At 70.5% G+C, this 17,852-nt stretch overlaps 1 protein-coding gene across 6 annotated transcripts in view; it reads left to right on the plus strand.

Annotated features, from left to right (window-relative positions):
- Positions 1–17,852, plus strand: part of MYO18A (myosin XVIIIA) — a 65,772-nt gene that overhangs the window by 33,040 nt on the left and 14,880 nt on the right. For all 6 annotated transcript variants that reach the window (XM_044430589.1, XM_044430591.1, XM_044430595.1 and 3 more), the window contains 22 exons: positions 1,309–1,450; positions 1,678–1,837; positions 2,028–2,214; positions 2,326–2,563; positions 4,760–4,869; positions 5,043–5,108; positions 6,416–6,544; positions 7,904–8,047; positions 8,141–8,230; positions 8,482–8,601; positions 8,807–8,918; positions 9,248–9,375; positions 9,786–9,940; positions 11,839–11,962; positions 12,143–12,343; positions 13,491–13,601; positions 15,303–15,407; positions 15,613–15,759; positions 15,961–16,074; positions 16,277–16,393; positions 16,531–16,614; positions 16,691–16,828. In XM_044430589.1, the coding sequence (XP_044286524.1) occupies positions 1,309–1,450; positions 1,678–1,837; positions 2,028–2,214; positions 2,326–2,563; positions 4,760–4,869; positions 5,043–5,108; positions 6,416–6,544; positions 7,904–8,047; positions 8,141–8,230; positions 8,482–8,601; positions 8,807–8,918; positions 9,248–9,375; positions 9,786–9,940; positions 11,839–11,962; positions 12,143–12,343; positions 13,491–13,601; positions 15,303–15,407; positions 15,613–15,759; positions 15,961–16,074; positions 16,277–16,393; positions 16,531–16,614; positions 16,691–16,828 (2,922 nt within the window). The remainder of the gene's footprint in view (positions 1–1,308; positions 1,451–1,677; positions 1,838–2,027; positions 2,215–2,325; positions 2,564–4,759; positions 4,870–5,042; positions 5,109–6,415; positions 6,545–7,903; positions 8,048–8,140; positions 8,231–8,481; positions 8,602–8,806; positions 8,919–9,247; positions 9,376–9,785; positions 9,941–11,838; positions 11,963–12,142; positions 12,344–13,490; positions 13,602–15,302; positions 15,408–15,612; positions 15,760–15,960; positions 16,075–16,276; positions 16,394–16,530; positions 16,615–16,690; positions 16,829–17,852) is intronic.

Raw genomic sequence — 17,852 nt, forward strand, 5'->3', positions numbered from 1 at the left:
TCGGGTGCCGCGGGAGCCCCTTCCCGCTTCAGTTGAAGAATTCGGAGACTCCCCCTCGCCGGGCACGTCTCTTTCTCCCCCAAGACGCGCCGCTCCAACCATCCGCGGCGGCTCCATCTCGCCCTGCTTAATTGACGTTTTTCCGGAGAGGAAAAACACGGAAGGAGCGGCTCTGTGCCCTTCCCGCAGCATTCCCTGGAAGCGGCAAGCCGACGGCGCGATACGAGCCCCGAATTAACGCCGCACGCGCCCCGGTCAATTTTCAAACCCGACGATCGTTTCCCGTGGACGTTGTGGAAATGTTTCCCAAAAGCCTCGCGTCCTCGCGCTGAGATTGCAGCTTCCGCGTCTCAGCGCCTCCCGGCTTTTTCCAGCTCTTCCCCATCCTTGAAAATTCAGTGAGGCGGGAAGGGTGGCACGGCCGCAAAATGCCCCCCCCGGAGCCCCCCCCGGAGCACTGGACCCCTCCTAGTGCCCGCTCGAAGCGGTCTCCCCTTTTTTGCAAAAATGGCAGGTTTTTAAAATACCAGAGGCGGCTGGTGTGGGCAAGGAGGAGGGGAACGAGGCGGCCTGGCGGGGCTCTGGGAGGTCCTGGGGCCCGCTTTGACTCTCCTCGGGATCGGGGCCCGGGGGGGGGGGGGGCCACAGCGATTCGGAAATGGGAACGGTGTCTGGAAAGCCATGCCGGTGCCACGGTTCGTGGCAGGCAGCAAGCCAGGAGAGGCAGGGGGTCCGTCCGAGGGCGGGGAGCCGGATTCGTGGCTCGCCTGGCCCCCGAAGGTGGGGGGAGGGGGATCCCCCCGCTCAGGGAGGGAGCGGTTTCCATCTTTGGTCGGATTTTTGGAGACGTGGGCCTGGGAGAAGTCCCCGTCCCCCCCAGGTTTCCGCGACCGGGGGCCATGGCACCAGCCCCACAGAGGACCGGCGCGTGGCGTGCGGCGTGTGCCGTGGGCGGCCGCCCCCCCCCCCAGCCACTCCGTGCTGCGTTGCAGGGAGTAATTTTGCCGCTTAAGCCTGCAGATTGAATTTGTACCGAGTGAACGTCGCGTGCGGGGGCATTTTACTAGACGATCTGTGTTTCTCCTGTCTCTGGTATTAAGTATTGATCCTTCTGGGCAAATGTCATTTTTTGTGAGCAGACGCGGCTCTCCTGGGGTGGGGGGCAGGCGGGCCGTGAGGAGGGGGGTCCGCTGGGTCTGTGGCCCTTTGGGGCCCGATCCAGGCTGTACCCCGCCTCTCCCGCCCTCCCCCCAGCCCCGGGCCCCGGCTTCTGGCGGCATTGACGGGCCCCGGGGTGCCTCCCCGCAGGTCCGCTCCCTCACCCGGACCGACGAGGCCCGCGGGCTGCTGTGGCTGCTGGAGGAGGAGTCCCTGCAGCCGGGGGGCAACGAGGACACCCTCCTGGAGAGGCTGTTCGCCTACTACGGGCCGCAGGACGGGGACAAGAAAGGTACCCCCTGGGGAACGGGGCCGCGCCTGTCCCCCCCGTGGCCGCCCCAGACGGGGGCGTGGGAGCCCCGCGAGGGCAGCCGGCGGCCCCGTGGCCACCCTTCCTCTCCGCCCCCGGGACGCCGGAGGGGCCGGTGGGCGTCCCTGCTTTGGGCGGCTCCCCAGGCCCGTGGGGAAGGGCAGCGGGCGCCTGGCCGGCCCCCCCTGGCATCCCGTTCTCCCCCGCAGGCCAGGCCCCGCTGCTGCGGAGCAGCAAGCCCCGCCACTTCTTCCTGGGCCACAGCTGCGGCACCAACTGGGTGGAGTACGACGCCACGGGCTGGCCGAGCCACGTCCGGCAGAACCCGGCCTCGCAGGGCGCGCTGGCCCTGCTGCAGGAGTCGCAGAAGTGAGTGTCCCTGGCGGGCGGCCCCGGCCCTCGCCCTGCGGGGCCCCGGCGGCGCTCGCCCCGGCCCGCTCCAGTGACCGGGGCGCCCTGCCCTCCGCGTCCCCGGGGGTTGGGGGGCGCGCACTCCTCGGCGTCCGGCCGGGCGTCCCCCTGGGGGGGAGCCGGCTGAGCCCACTGCGTGCCGCCGCAGGAAAATGATCAGCAGCCTCTTCGTGGGCCGCGCCGGGACCGCCACGGTGCTCTCGGGCTCCGTGGCCGGCCTGGAGGGGGGCTCGCAGCTGGCCCTGCGCCGGGCCACCAGCATGCGCAAGACCTTCACCACCGGCGTGGCGGCCGTCAAGAAGAAGTCGCTCTGCATCCAGATCAAGCTGCAGGCGGTGAGTCCCCGGGGGGTGCGTGGAGCGGCCCCATGCGGAGGGTGGCCGGGCCGAGGACCCCCCTCCCGCCCTCCCGCCCCCCCGGCCCTTCAGCCGCCTCGCTCCCCCCAGGACGCGCTGGTGGACACCCTGCGGAAGTCGCGGCTGCACTTCGTGCTCTGCTTCCTGCCCAAGGCGGACGGCGGGGGCGCCGACTCCCGGGGGCCGTGCGCCCGGCGGGTGAGCTGCAGCGAGCTGGACCTGCACGGGGAGCACTCGGAGGCCGGGCTCATGCAGCTGGACGTGCCCCTGCTGAGGGCCCAGATCCGCGGCTCCCGCCTGCTCGACGCCCTGCGGGTCTACCGCCAAGGTGAGTCTGCGTGCGTGCGAGGGAGAGAGAGATGGGTCTGTGCTTCCACGTGCTGCTAGGATCAGCTCCCCGGGAAGCTCCGGGGGGCTTGGCTTCCCGCTCGCTCGCTTGGGACGAGCGAGGCCCCCGCCCGGGGCAAGCCAGGGCTTGGAGAGCGGCGGCCGGGCTGGCGCACAGGCACGCTCCTTGGCGCCCTCCGCCTGGGGAGTGGCCGGGTGCCGACCGGGGCACCCCTCAGCCCCTCCAGGGCACCCCTCAGCCCCTCCGTTCTGCGTGGGGTTTCTCCCCCGCCTGCCGGCTTCCTCCGCAATCCCCCTTGCAGCCTGCATTGGCATTCCGCTGCCCCCCTGCCCCCAGGGAGCCCCCCCTCCCCGGCTCATCCTTCGGAAAGACACACGGTGGAACTGGTGTTTATTATTTCAAAACCAGGCTGTTAGTGCTCTGGAGCAAGATCGATGCGTCGCGCGGGACCCGGGATCAATTTCCCAGTGGGGGAGGAGGGGGATTCAGGAGCCGGATCGATCACGCTGATGATTAATTAAGACCTGAAGGATCAACACTGCTCTCTTTGCCCATAAATTTAATTGCAATCCGTACACAATTGCCGGCCTGGCGCGGGAAGGCCGGCTCCTCCTCGGAAGGGAGGAAGGCTGGGCACGCGGAGCTCTTGGCTCAGGGAGGGCCACCCGGGGCGGCCAGGTCCCCGGGGACGCCTCTTCCCAACGCCTGGCAGACCGCCACAACCCAAACCATCTTCCTTTGGGGCCTCCTGCCCTCCCTCTCTCCCTCCCGCAGAGGTACAAGGAGTCCGCGGAGAGCTGGAGGGGCCCCCGGGGCGGCACAGGCAAGGGGCTTCCGCCTGGTTCTGTCTCCGGAAACCCAGATGGCTCCAGAATCGCGCGAGCTCAGCTCCGGCTGGATGCAGCCACGCGCCTAGAGACACCCGTGCAGAGGCTGTGGGGGCGTCGGGGGGCACCTCCTCCAGCAATCTTGCCAACCGGCGCCTGACTCAGACGGCGCGAACGGCACAACCAAAAATGGCATTGCTGTGCAGAAAAGCTGCCTCGCCGGGCCGCCGGGCAGCCGCTCTTTGGCTCCCCGTCGGCAGTGACGCCCGGCCCGGTCTGGGGGGCCGGCCGAGCTCCCCGCGTGTGCCAGGAATTCTCCTGTGCCCTCCCTCCCTTGGCCATATTTGGAGCTTGTGCGAAGCCCCGAGCTGGCGGGCCGCCGGCGTGTCTCGGGAGGGCCGGCTGGTGGAGGGCCGTGGGCCTGAGCCGTGCGTTTACGCCTCTTAAGTGTCCAGCACCGCTTCCTTTGAACCTGGGGGAACGGGGGCCCTGTGGCCGGGGGGGCGCGCATGGCTCTCCGAGTCCCGACGCCGGCCGGCGGTGGCACCGCCTGTGCAAGGCCCACGTTCAGCGTCCTGCCGGAGCGGTCCCGGCTGTCCTCTTGCGAGCGAGAGACGGCTCTGTCGATTTGTTATTAGTAGCGCTGCAATGTTTGATCAATTAATCAGTTAGGGGAATGGATTAAAACCTTCTGACTGGCGGCGGGAGGGGTGGCGTATGGCTTCTAATAGAGGTGCAGGGCAAAACGGCCGGGAGCGAGGGCTGCCAGCGTCGGGGCCGTGGCGCATCCTTCCGCCAAGGGCCACGCTCCGTTTCGGGGGCCACATGCCAGGAGAAAGGGGGCGCAGTCAGGAAAGGGGTGCCACTGCCCCTCTGTTTCAGGAGACACTGCGTTAGATTTTCCTGGCTGCTTTCCACCTGGCCGCCGCCTCCCTCTCCCCATCCACCATTTCTGGCCTGCAGGTCACCCCCCACCCCACCCCACCCCACCCCTCCCGCAAATCCTGCCTCAAGCGGCAAACCCATTGCGTGCGGGTGCAGCCCGGGTACAAATTCGGGAGCGAGCAGCGCACCCGCAGCGGTCGCCCTGAGGCAGCGGCAGCCGCGACCTTCCGTCTCTTGCCCCCTGGGGAATTTCCCAGAATCCCGTGCGGCGCAGGGCCCGGGCAGGCCAGCCTCCCCACTGCCCGCCGTGCAGGGAATCCGGCCGCAAAGGGAATCCAGTCTGGGGCCAAGACCGTGTGCCGCGGCTGCCCCATCTGCCCCCCGGCAGCCGGCTGGGCAGCCCCCGGCCTCCCCCCCGTCCCCCTGGCTCCGTAAACCCCCTTCCTCTCGGTGCCGCCCGCAGGCTACCCGGACCACATGGTCTTCGCGGAGTTCCGGCGCCGCTTCGACGTGCTGGCGCCTCACCTGACCAAGAAGCACGGGCGCAACTACATCGTCACGGACGAGAGGCGGGTGCGTGGCCCCCGGCACGTGCCCCCTGGATGGGGCGGGAAGCGGGGGCGGCCACGGGGGCGGCCCTGGGGGGCGGGGGCTGTGCCCAGCCACTCGGGCAGGCAGCGTTGGGCCGGGGTGGCCCGTGCCGCGCCGGCAGCGCCCGCCCCTGACGCCCGCCTCCCCTCCTCCAGGCCGTGGAGGAGCTCCTGGAATCGCTGGAGCTGGAGAAGAGCACCTGCCTCATGGGCGTCAGCCGGGTAAGAGCCGCCCGTGCCCGGCTGGGGGCTGCGGATGGCGCCCCTTCCCCGTGGGAGGGCAGCGGGAGCCGGGCGGGAGGGGAGCGCAGCGGAGGCCGGACCTCCTCCCAGGGCTCTGGGCTCGCCTGCGGTTCAACGCTTGCGCCGTGTGTGCGGCCACGCGCTCCAGGAGGCGCCTCGGCTGCCCAGCGCTGCTCTTTGCTCTGCCGTGTTGCTCGGCTAAGCGCAGAATTCTCCTGCTGGGTCGGGCCATCCGGCCTGGCGTTCGGTCCTTCCCCGGCGCCCGAGTCGGCAGCCTTGGGGGAAGCTCGCGAGTTGGGAGTGCGGGGTAGCAGTCGCCCGTCTCTGGCCTCTGCTAGTTGGAGACAGGTAGACTGCCTCTGCAGGGGGAGGCTCTGGAAAGGGTTGAGCACGTGGCAGGCCGGGCGAGCGAGCCCCTGGGCGGGAGGGGCTGGAGGTGCAGACGGGTTGCCAGAGCGATCCTGCACGCTCGGGGAGCCCGTGGACTCGGAGTGGGCGGAGGGCAAGCCGGCCGAGCGGCGTGGGCACGCTCCCCGCCCCCCCGCCAGCTCGCGGCTCTGCGATGCTCCGGCGTGAAATCGGCCTGGCGGAGCCTCGCGGCCGGCTCCGGGCAGCAGGTTCTCCTCTGCGGAAGCCGCTGAGCCCCCATTGTGCTGGTGCTTTGGGGGTGCCCCGTTCAGAGCCGGTCCCTCGCGGCCCTGGGACCCTCCCGGCCCCCCTGGCGGGGCCCACCTTCTTCGCACCTGGTTGGGGCCTCCCTGATGCCGCGCTCAGTGGGTCCGGGTGGGTGCAGGCCCCACATTTGCGGGCTGTCCAGAACCACGCGACAGGCTGGCCCCGAACGTCCGCTCCCAGGCCCCTCGCTAGCCCTGAGGCCTCTGGGGCTGGTCCGGCAGACCCTTCCCTCGCCGGGGGAAGCCCGTGTCTGTCCCACGCAGGAAGGCAGCCCCGTCCTCTGCGGGGGGGGGGGCCCTGCTTGCTGCCGCCCGCCTTCCCAATGCCCCTTTCCTGGGGGGGAGCAGCCTGCCCCTCGGGGGGCCGGGGCCGGGGCGGGGGCGCTCTCCAGGGGCTCAGCGGGGTGCGTGGGCATTTGCCGGCCTCAGCCGCCCCAGAAAGGGCCGTGCGTCGCACACAGGGCCGCCTGGCAGTCCGGCTTCCCCGGCGCCTGCAGCCGCGCTTTCGGGGTGTGCCGCTGCCTCCTGCGCCCCGTCCAGCCGCCCTCCCCTGGAGCACGGATCCGGGGCGCCTCTGGTGACTCCTCTGCTCCCCCCCCACTCCCCCCGAAGGTGTTTTTCCGGGCAGGGACCCTGGCCAAGCTGGAGGAGCAGCGGGACAAGCAGACGAGCCGGAACATCGCCCTCTTCCAGGCCGCCTGCCGGGGCTTCCTCGCGCGGCAGCAGTTCAAGAAGAGAAAGGTGGGTCGCCCGGGGGCCTGGGGGGGAGGGCGGCCCGAGCGGCACCCCCTCCCCACGCACACGCCTCCCCTGCCCGCCCCCCCCGGCTGCTCTCGCGCCTCGCCTAAAATGGGCAGCCTCCCGCGAGCCCTGGGCCGAGGCCCAGAATCGCCGGCTTTGCACGGAGCGCCACGGGTCCCTGGTGTGGGGCGGCGGCTCTCGGCCCCTCCGGCAGGTACGGACGCTCGGTGGGGGGTGGGAGGCGGGGGCTCTCTCCTCGCACACGTAGCGCCCCCAGGCAGCTGCCCCATGGATCCCCCCTCCTGTCCGCCAGGCAGCCGGGGGGCTTCTCGGGGGCCGGCATGCGGGGATGTGGGGCCAGGGCGCTTGGGGGCAGCCACCGGGCTCCGGAGGACTGGCATGCGCCCCCCCCCGTGCAGTTCCGTGGGGCTCTTGGGGGAGCCGCTGGTGGGGAGTTGTGGGGCTGAAGCGCCGCTTCCCTCAGCGCCTTGCCGAGGGCGGCTGTCCCCCCGCCTGGCCCCCTTCAGACGTGCCGGACCGGGCCGCCTCTCCCATCATCCCCTGGCCGGCCACCGCCCTCCTCCCGTGTCCTCACAGTCTCTTTCCCGGCCAAGTCCGGGTGCCCTCGGGGAGCTGCGTCCCTTTGCCATGTCCCAGGGGGGCTTCCCCGGGCTGGGCTGCAGCCCCCCCTCGAGGCTCCCTCCACACAGGCCTGCCCCATACCTGCCATGGGGCACCCGGCCTTCCGGGAGGTGCCTGGGAAAGCAGGTCCGCCCCCCCAGGCCAGCCGGGCTCGGGCGCGCAGCCGCAGGGCCCTCCCTCCCCCTTCCGGAGCGGCCGAGGCGTCCTGCACGCCCCCGGCCCTCTTGGCGAGCGCCTGCCCCATCCGCCGGGGGTCGGGCAGCCCCATGCGGCTGCAGCGGCGCCGCCTCGCCCCTCCCTCCGGCCCCCTCCCCTCGCGGAGCTCGCGGGGCCGAGCCGGACGGGGGGGGCGACCCAGCCGGGCTCAAAGAGCTGTGTCAGCTGCTGGGTTTACTGCCGAGCGCATAAACCCCGGCGTCCGAGCAGAGCGGGGCCGCGTTTGCCGGACGATTAGGCTTTACGGCCGGGCGGGGGGGGGCGCGTTTCCACGGGCAGCAAATAATAAAACCGACAAAATGATGTCTAATTTAAGAGGAGGGGCTGCACTCCACCCCGGGGCTCGGCTTCCCGGCTCGGAAGCAGCCCCGGGGGGAAGAGAGCGGGTGGAGGACGCGGCCCTCGGAGGGGCGAGGGGGCCAGCCGCCGGCGGACCCCCGGGGCTGGGAGCGAGGGGGCCCAGGTGTGCCGCCCGGCCTCCAAGCCCCCTCTGCCCCCCAGATCCAGGACCTGGCCATCCGCTGCGTGCAGAAGAACATCAAGAAGAACAAGGGCGTCAAGGACTGGCCCTGGTGGAAGCTCTTCACCACCGTCCGGCCGCTGATCGAAGTCCAGCTCACCGAGGACCAGATCCGGGGCAAGGACGTGCGTACGACCCCGCGAGGGAGGGCGGGGGGCCGGGCCGGGGGGCCGGGGCGGCCAGGCGGTGACCCCCGCCCACACTGTGCCCCCCCGCAGGAGGAAATCCAGCAGCTCAAGAGCCGCCTCGAGAAGGTGGAGAAGGAGCGCAACGAGCTGCGGCTGAGCGGCGACCGCCTGGAGAGCAAGGTGCGGCCCGGGGGCTCTGCGGCCCCCCCGGCGTGGGGCGGGTGGCGGGCGGGGGCAGCCGGGGCGCGGGGCGTCACTCTGGCCGGCAGCCCCTCCGCTGGGCTCGGGGCGGGACCCCCGGCCCTCGGGTTCAGGGGCGGAGCGGCTCTCCGTGGCCCCAGGGGGGAGGCCGCCGCCACCTCTCTCGCCGGGGGCTCCCGGGGGGCTTCCTCGGCCCCCCGCCTGCCAACCCCGCCGCTCGCTCTCCCCAGATCGCGGAGCTGACCTCGGAGCTGACGGACGAGCGGAACACGGGGGAATCGGCCTCGCAGCTCCTGGACGCCGAGACGGCGGAGCGGCTGCGGGCGGAGAAGGAGATGAAGGACCTGCAGGTCAGGGGCTCAGCCGGGGGGCCCCGGCCCGGCCCCCCAGCCGGCACGGAGGCCCGACTGGCCAGCGCAAGCGTGGGGAGCCCACCTGCCGCCCTGCGGCCTCCAGGCACAGTGCAGCCGGATCCTGCCCTCTGGGGCAGCGTGGCCTAGTGGGCGCAGGGCCGGTGCCGCAGCTGGTGCTGAAGTGACCCCCTTCTCCTCTCAGGCCAAGTATGACGCCCTCAAGAAGCAGATGGACTCGATGGAGATGGAGGTGATGGAAGCCCGCCTCATCCGGGCCGCCGAGCTCAACGGCGAGATGGACGAGGATGACGCCGGTGGGTTTCCTGCTCCCCTCTTGGCGGCCATCCAGCTGCCTCCCCCCACTGCCTGTGGACCCGGCCTTGCCAAAAGAGCATGCCAGATTTTTTGGCATCACAGTGAACGGTGCACAGCTGCCTAGCCGTTCCAGCTCTTGTTCCCTGAAAGCTCCCCTAAGTTTCTAGTCCTCATGGTCAGCAGAGGCAAGTTTAGGGGATGGGGCAGGGGTTCCCGATGCAGAGGAGAGGCGTTGTGGCAGAGTGCTTGGCCCCGGCCCGGGAAGGGGGGAAGGGCCTCTGGGTCGGCGTGGGCCCCGCCAGCTCCCCCCTGCCTCCGCGACCCCCAGGCGGCGAGTGGCGGCTGAAGTACGAGCGGGCCGTGCGCGAGGTGGACTTCGCCAAGAAGCGCGTCCAGCAGGAGTTCGAGGACAAGCTGGAGGCGGAGCAGCAGGGCAAGCGGCAGCTGGAGAGGCGGGTGAGTGCGCCCCCCGTGCGGCCCCCGCCAGCAGCCCCCTCAGCTGCCCCCACCCCCGAGGGTCCCACTGCCACCCCGGCTGCCTCCGAGTCGCGAGTGGGCGGCTGGAATGGGGGGCGGCCTCGTCCCCCCCTCCGCCGTTGCCCGGGGCTGCTGGCTTCTGCGCCGCCCACCCACCCCCTTCCCCAAACTCTGGGGGGCCGCGCCGTCCCCCCGGAGGCTTAACTTGGTTGCACGGGGCACATTCCGGCCTGCGGGGCTCCTCTGAAAGCAGATCATGGCCCCGGGGCCACCCATCCCGCCGGTGGCCCCGCCGGCCCCGCACACGCCTGGCGGGGCGACGCTCGGGGCCCCTCGGCCCCCCGGCCGCCTCGGGGCCCCGCGCCGACCACGACCGCCTCCCCCCGCAGCTGGGGGACCTGCAGGCCGACGCCGAGGAGAGCCAGCGGGCCGTGCAGGCGCTCAAGAAGAAGTGCCAGCGGCTGACGGCCGAGCTGCAGGACACCAAGCTGCACCTGGAGGGCCAGCAGGGGCGCAGCCACGAGCTGGAGAAGAAGCAGCGCAGGTGAGCCCCCCGGAAGTGCCCCCCCCCGAAAGAAGCGGGGGCCCGGCCCGGTCACCGGGTCCAAGGCCGGGCGAGAGGGGGCAGGCCCTGGGGATGCTGAGCTTCCCCGGAAAGATGCGCCGGAGACGCGGGGCCGTGGCAGGAAGCTCCCTGCGGGCGTCCCAGCTCCGGGGGATCATGGGCACCCGAGGCCTCCGCACCGGGAGGCGCCAGCTCGGCCAGGCCTGCTCGGCAGGGCGGCCCCTCCCCGCGTGGGAGACACTTTGTGTGCGTGGATGTGGGGCCCCCCCCCCCGGCCTGCTGCCTCCCACCCCGCTGGGTGCCTTGGTCGCGCGAGCCCAGGTAGCCCCCGCTAATGACGGGCAATTACAGCGTCGGGAGGTTGTCTGGAGAGCCGTTAGCAGGGAATGGGCCCGGGGCTGTGCCCCCCCGCCCCCCGCCCGCCGCACCGTCTCCTTTTCCATTACGAGGCTCTCCTCGCTTTTTAAAAAACGTTATTAAGCAACGGAGGCGCTTTCATCTCATTATGGTAATGATCGCACGGCAAAAGGAGAGGGGGAAAGGAGACCCGGCGAGCGAGAGAATCAACCTAATTAATTTCAATTTCCGAGGAGCAGAGCCAGCGTTAATGCTGCTATTTATTACCCAGCGCCAAGAAGAATGGGGATTAGTTGACTGGACGATTAACACGGGTCACTAAATAAGCGGGCGAGCGCCGCCGCCGAGGCAGGGTAGAAACGGGGGCGCGTGCGCCGGCTTCTCCCGGCGGAGCGGCTTGGGCTGCCCGCGAAGACGTGGGGCAGCCCCCCAGGGTCCCCACCGAGGCTTCTGCCCTGAGGCTGGGCCTGGTGGGACGAGCGGCTCGCCGGCTCCCCGGGGAAGCTCCAGGGGCCGCTCGCGCGGTTTGTGGCTGGGCTCGGAACACCGGGTTGTTCAAACCATGGACTGTTGCCCCGTGTGAATCCGGAACCGCGGGTTGATCTGCCGGGCTGTAGGAGAGGTGGGCCAGAGCGGTGGGAGGTGCCCAGCTGCCCTGCGTGGGCAGAGGAGGAGGGAGAGGAATCGCCCAGGGGCAACGGGGCAGCGTGGCTGTGGGTCAGCCCCATGCGCTGGCTGGCCGAGGAGGCCCCGGGTCCAGGGAACGAAGCCCCCGGGGGGGCCAGTGCGAGGCGCCTCGGCCACTGCTCCGCGGCCCACCCGGCACCCCCAGCTCGGCGAGGAAGCAGCCCCGCACCTTGCTGGCCCCCGTGCCTGCCGCTGGCGCCGCCGCCGCATCCGTTGTGGAGCCCCGAACGCACCATGGGCCCCAGTGTTGTGTGCCCCAAGCCCCGTGCTGGGAAGGGGCGGCCACTAAGCCGAAGCGACACCTGTGCCGGCCCGGCCCAGCCGCCTTCCTGCAGAAAAGCTGCAGGTCCGGACCTCCGGCAGAGGAGGAGGCCGGCTGCCCCGCACCGGGACCCTCCCCCTCCCTCTCCCCCTCCCCGCTTGTCTTGCGCGGGCTTCATGGCGACACGGATGTTTCTGCCTGTTTCAGCCTCCCCGTTAAGCGTTTCTAGGGTGCCCCTTCAGCATCGGAGGGGCCGCTGGCGAGTGTGTGGGGACAGGGCCTTCTGGGTGTTGGCCCTCGGCTGTGCGATGCTCTCCCCCAAGAGGCTCACTTCGAAATTGGTCCTGCTCCACCCGTGCCGATAAGATACGGTCGCTTTGCCAAATGCGTTGTGTGATTTAAATTTGACTGCACCGGGGTCCTTGCGGTGGTGTGTGAGCTGCTTTGGGCCCGAATTCTTCCCCCGAAATCAAAGCATCCAGGAGAGCGGGACGCCCCGGTGGCCGCGGGGGCTTCGGGGGGCACAGCCGTGTCTCACGCGGGCACGCCCCTCGCTCTCCGACGTGCGCAGGTTCGACAGCGAGCTCTCGCAAGCCCACGAGGAGGCCCAGCGGGAGAAGCTGGCCCGCGAGAAGCTGGCCCGCGAGAAGGACACACTCATCGCCGAGATGTTCAGCCTGAAGCAGCAGCTCGAGGTGGGTGGCCCCCGCCGAGCCCCATCCCTGAAAGCCCTGCTGCCCCCCACCCCCGGGCGGCATCCCCTGCAGCGAGCTGCCTCCCCCTGTCCCCTCTGTCCCCGCTCGGCCTCTCGGCCGCCCACGCGGGCCTCTCTGGCCGGCCAGACATCAAGCCCCCGTCTTCCTCCCCCTGCCCAGGAGAAGGACTCCAGCATCGCGGGGCTCACGCAGAAGGTCGAGTCTCTGGAGGCCGAGCTGCAGGACCTCTCCTCCCAGGAGTCCAAGGACGAGGCCTCCCTGGCCAAGGTCCGGAAGCAGCTCCGGGACCTGGAGGCCAAGGCCAAGGACCAGGAGGAGGAGCTGGATGAGCAGGCCGGCACCATTCAGATGCTGGAGCAGGTAGGGCCCGGCCGGCCGGCTCGCCCTCTCCCGCCGGCACCGGCTCTGCCGGTTTTCCGGGCGTGCCGCCCTCGCGGGGGTGTGGGCCGCCCCATCCTGCCGGCTGGCTCCCGCGTCACCCGCCGTGACTCGGCTCCCGCGGAGGAGGCGGCGCTGGCTCGGCGGGGAGGCTCGGGCGGGCGACCCAGCCGGCGACTCGGCTGCGCACGTCTCAGGGTGCCGAGCAGCTGCCCGGCCATGGAGGCTGTGGAGGCCGCGGCAGCGCGGCGGGTGAGTACCTGCCGTTCCGAAGCCGTCGCGCCGAGCGGGGCCTCCTCCCGGCCCGTGTGGCTCTTGGCAGTGGGGCGCCTCAGGACCTCCCAGGCCGGCAGGGTGGTGGCGAGCCGGGCCCAGTGGGCCGGAGAGCGTCGCCTCCTCCCTGCCCCCTGGTGGGGCTGCCGGTGGGTTGGGCATCCCTCCCCTGACGAAGGAACACGTCCCTCGGGCGCAGCCGGGCTCCTGGGGGGTCCTGGCGAAGGGGCTGCGGCTGCCACAGAAACCCCCCGCATCTCGGGGGTGCCACAGCCGGACTCAAGCTCGTGCGATGTGCAGAGGGGCACCCGGGAGGGAGCGCCACAGCCGCGTCAGGGCAGCGGCATGGGCTTTCCTGGGGGGCCCCGTGGAGGGGCTGGCGCTGGAGGAGTCTGCTGTGCCCGCCTCCCCTGTCCGGGGTTCCCACCCCAGGGCCCCCCTTCCCCCTTCTCCACCCGACCTCCTTTGGAGACATGGACGCTGAGGAGGGCAGCCGGGGAGCCAGGCTTCCTCACGAAGAGGACGAGGCCCTGGGCCGGCCGGGCCTGGCCAGCATCCCGCTGGCTGGTCCGTGCCGGAGGGAAGGAAGGTGGCCGAGGAAGATGCCCCCGCTGCCTGCCTGCCTGCCTGCCTGCCTCTCGGAGCCGGCCCGCGTGTGCCCGCTGGGGGGAGTCCGCTGCCGGAGCCATGGGCTCGGCGGGGGGAAGCAGGCAAGCCGGCCCTGCCCCTTTCCTCCCCTCGGCCCCCTTTGCCCCTCTGGGTGCAGCCGGGCGAAGGGAAGAGGAGCGGAGCGGAGCGGAGCGAAGCAAAGGGGCGGCCCCTCCGTCTCGGGGCTCACCGGGGCCTCTCCCCCCAGGCCAAGCTGCGGCTGGAGATGGAGATGGAGAGGCTGCGGCAGACGCACGCCAAGGAGGTGGAGAGCCGCGACGAGGAGGTGGAGGAGATCCGGCAGTCGTGCCAGAAGAAGGTGAGGGGCGCCCCACGGCGCAGGTGGGGACGGGCGGCGTGGCTGCACGAGCCCCCGCGGCCGGGGGGCTAGCCCCGCCTGCCCCCCCTCGGGGCCGGGCTGTGGAGGAGATCCCACCCCCTCCCTGCAAGGACCCATGACCAGGCCTCCTGCTCGCCCATCGGGTGTCTGGCCGCCTCCCAGAGCAGCCAGCCGGCAACCGGAAGGGCAGAGTGGCCCGGCGGCATTCCTCCTTCCCTGACTCCCTTCCTGCCTGAGCACACGCCGCTGCCCCACCCGCAGCCTCACCAGGACACGCTCGGGCTCCGCCACGGGGCCTCGCCTCCTTCTGGCTGCCCTGCAGCCGCTCAAGCGCCTTCTGGAGCGCGAGAGGAGGGGGTCCCACAGGGGCAGACGATCCCAGCCCTGCTGTTGAGCCGAGGCTCCCCTTGCCTCCCCACCACTGTGGATTGATCTTTCGACGCATGAGTCCCCCCCGGCTTGCGTTGAAATCTTGGGGCGCTAGAAGGCTCCCCTGAACGGGATAACCCCTCCCCGCGACTGGGGGGCAGTCCAGGGACACAGGAAGCTGAGTCCCAGCAGCAGAAAGCAGCTTTGCCACCGCGAGGTTCCCTCCGGGGCTGAAGGGCAGGGCAGAAGCCCAAATCTTGAATCGCTAACCATGGAGTGCTCATTCAGGGCCGACTTTCTCTGAGCTCAAGGCACACCAGTTCAGTGTCTGGGGCTCTTTTGCGTCAGGTGTGTTACTGTTGCTAGGAAGGCGTAGGTGGGAAGGATTTTTTTGACAGACGGTGGGATGCGCCTGTTTGTCAGGCGGTGAGAGAGAGATCTCGTGCTTCCTTCAGTAACTCTGAAAAGCAAATTTATATAACTTTAATAGACTAATTAATCGGTTGGAGTGCCTATGATTATCCAACTCAAAAGTTCTCTAATCAGTTGACAGGCTGAGCACAATGCCTCTATTAGTCACCCGCGCCGTTCATTCTGTGCGCTTGGAAGCCAGTTTTGACTGGCTCTCCTGCATCCAAAGCGCTTCTGCTGTTCCAAAAGACCCCGTGGGCCCACGGCTGTGCATGCATTAGAAGGGGGGACTTTTGAACCCAAGCCTTTGGCGAGCAGCAAGGATGGGGGCTGAGCTGCATCCCTGAGAGAACAGGGGGGCTCAGCAGGCTGGATCACAAGTGGAGTCCAGCGTGGGCCTGGGGGCACGTGCCCCGTGCCCACGGCCCCGTCCGGGAAGGAGCAAACCCTCCTGCCGAGGGGCCTGCCTTGGGCCAGGCCGAGGGGGCTTTTCCCCCGAAATTCCCTTCCTGCTCGGCCATGGGGGGTGGAGAGAGCTGCTCCTGGGCCCGGAGAGACACGCCAGCAGCGTCCTCCTGTCCGTCCTCTCCCCTTCGCCTCGTTTCTTCCTTTCTTCCACCAGTCAAGCTGGAAGGGGCCAGTCTCCCCAGGCTGCTTAATGGGGGGGGGGGGTCTGCGCCCCGCAATCGCCCTCCTTCGGCCCAGCCCTCGTGCTGGGCCAGAGGCAGGGCCCCCCTCCCACCCAGGTGCTGAGCCCCAGAAAGGTAGAAGGGCAGGTGCGAGGAGGGGGTGCGTTTTGCGGCCTGGCCTGGCCCGGCCCGGCCCTGCCGGGGGGGACCCTGGAGGGGGCACCCAGCAGGGGGGTGGGAATGAGCCCTTTGCTTGCCTCGTGTGCGGCAGCTGAAGCAGATGGAGCTGCAGCTGGAGGAGGAGTACGAAGAGAGGCAGAAGGTGCTGCGGGAGAAGCGGGACCTGGAGGGGAAGCTGGTGGCCGTCAGCGACCAGGTAGGGCCGTGCGGCGCTGGGGGGGGGGGGGGGGAGCAGCCGTGCTTGGCTGGGGGGCCGCAGGCGGAAGGAAAGGGCAGCCGTCGCAGTCCGCCCCGCGCCGGCCAGGGCCCACGCCCGCCTCCAGTGCCCCAGACGGCCCAGGAGGGCCCGGCAAGCGGCTCTCCGTCCCGGCCCCTCACCTTTCCGGTCGCTCCCCCGGCAGGTCAACCAGCGGGACTTCGAGGCGGAGAAGCGGCTGCGGAAGGACCTGAAGCGGACCAAGGCCCTCCTGGCCGACGCGCAGGTCATGCTGGACCACCTGAAGAACAACGCCCCCAGCAAGCGGGAGGTCGCCCAGCTGAAGAACCAGGTGCGTGGCCGGCTGGCCGGCGCCTCGCCTCGCTCGGGGGCGGCCCTGCGCCGGTGCAGTGGGACGAGGCGGGTGGTGTCGCCGCGGGCCCGGGCTCTGGCGGGTGCCCCCCGGAGCATGGGCCCGGGTCTCTCGTGCTCGTGGGGGGGCCCACGCCGCTGCGGGGCGCAGGCACGGTCCTGACCGGGGCTCTCCGTGCAGCTGGAAGAGTCGGAGTTCACCTGCGCCGCGGCCGTCAAGGCGCGCAAGTCCATGGAGGTGGAGATCGAGGACCTGCACCTGCAGATCGAGGACCTGTCCAAGGCCAAGGGAGGGGTAAGCCCCCCACGTCCCTACAGTGCCCCCCCCGGTGCCGTGCGTCCTCCCGTGAGGCCTGACGCACCCGTGCCCTGCGGCTGGCTCCCACGCGGCCTCTGAGGACGCCTGGCTCCCCTGCACAGCTTGGGGCCCGCACCGCGTGGGCCTGGGGGGAACGAGGCCCCCGCTGACGGGCTGCCGCCCTCCCCACTCCCCCCAGCTGGAGGAGCAGCTCAGCCGGCTGCAGCGGGAGAAGAACGACATCCAGAGCCGCCTGGAGGAGGACCAGGAGGACATGAACGAGCTCCTGAAGAAGCACAAGGCCGCGGTCGCGCAGGTGAGCCCCCCGCTGGGGCGCCCCCAGCCCCGTGCCCCTCGCCCGGCCACCCCGTGAAGGACCCCCGGCCGCACGCGCTCTCCGTGGCTGCAGCAGCAGAGGCCCCGGCCCGGGCTGACCCCGCCGTGTTCCCCCAGGCCTCCCGGGACCTGGCCCAGATCAGCGACCTCCAGGCGCAGCTGGACGAGGCCGGCAAGGAGAAGCAGGAGCTGCAGGAGAAGGTAGGCCCCCCCCCAGCCCCCCGGCCTCCCCGCCCGGCCGGAGCCCCAGTGACCCCCGCCTCCCCCGCCCCTGCAGCTGCAAGGCACCCAGAGCCAGTTGGAGTTCCTGGAGCAGTCCATGGTGGAGAAGTCGCTGGTCAGCCGGCAGGAGGCCAAGATCCGCGAGCTGGAGACGCGCCTGGAGTTCGAGAGGACGCAGGTCAAGCGCCTCGAGGTGCGGACCCCGGAGCTGGGGGCGGGCAGGGGTGGGGGGGAGGCGGGAGGCTTCTTGCGGCCGTCGCACGCGCCCGTGCAAGGAGGCTCGGCCGAGGCCCAGCTCGCCAACGGCAAGAGCCGCGTCCGGAGACCAGTCCGGACTCCGCTTTTCACGGCACGGAGCCGGAGGCCGACCCGCTTGGCGGCCGCTCTGGCTGCCCTGCCAGACAAAGATTTCTCTGCCACGGCTCCAATAGCTCCACGTTTTCCCCGGACCGCCAAGGGGACGCTCAGGCCCGGCCCGCTGCCTCCCCGGCCGACTCGGAAGGCTGCCCTGCGTCTTATCCCCGCCTGGGCAAGCTCTGGCAGCAGCCGGCCTCCTGCTTGGCAGTCCCCGGGTGGACCCTCCCCGCCGTCCAGGGAGGCCGCGGAACGCACATAAGCATTCCCCTGCTGAGCACAAGGGCTGCTGGAGCATTCGGATCGCTGCCGTCCTAGGGCAGGGGGCGGCACTGGCCAGGGGGCCCTCGGAGAGACCCCCCGGGAAGTCCACCTTGCCAGCCGACCCCTCCCTCCCTCTGGGCCGAGCCGTTCACAGAGGGCACCAAGGATGGTGACGCAGAGCGTTGGCTGGCGGTGACAGTGCTGGGTGCGGGACGCTGAATGGCAGAAGGGGGAAAGGGGGCCGCAAAATCGCCCGCCCTCCTGCTCCCCTCCGCCCCACGGCCTGCCGGCCGGGCCAGGGCACTCCGGGCCGGGCTCTTCGCCTTCCCTCCAAGGGCACCCCAGGGAGCTGGCCGGCTTTCTCTGGCACCTGTTAAAAGCCTCGCTTTGCATTCCGCGTGGCCGTTCCTTCCTCCGCCACAGGAGCGAAGAAGCTTGAGAGAAGCCTCTTAATATTTCCATACCATTATCCGCCCCCCCTCCCCACCCCCTCGCCCCACCAGCCCCATAAATATGCAGGAGACGGCGCTCAGCTGCCGCGAAAGGACGGAATCTATTTTTCTGCCCACATTACATGCTGTAATTACTTCACACAAAGT

This window comes from Varanus komodoensis, unplaced genomic scaffold (assembly GCF_004798865.1).
Source record: "Varanus komodoensis strain SLA01 unplaced genomic scaffold, ASM479886v1 scaffold20_3, whole genome shotgun sequence".
Classification (NCBI taxonomy): domain Eukaryota; kingdom Metazoa; phylum Chordata; class Lepidosauria; order Squamata; family Varanidae; genus Varanus; species Varanus komodoensis.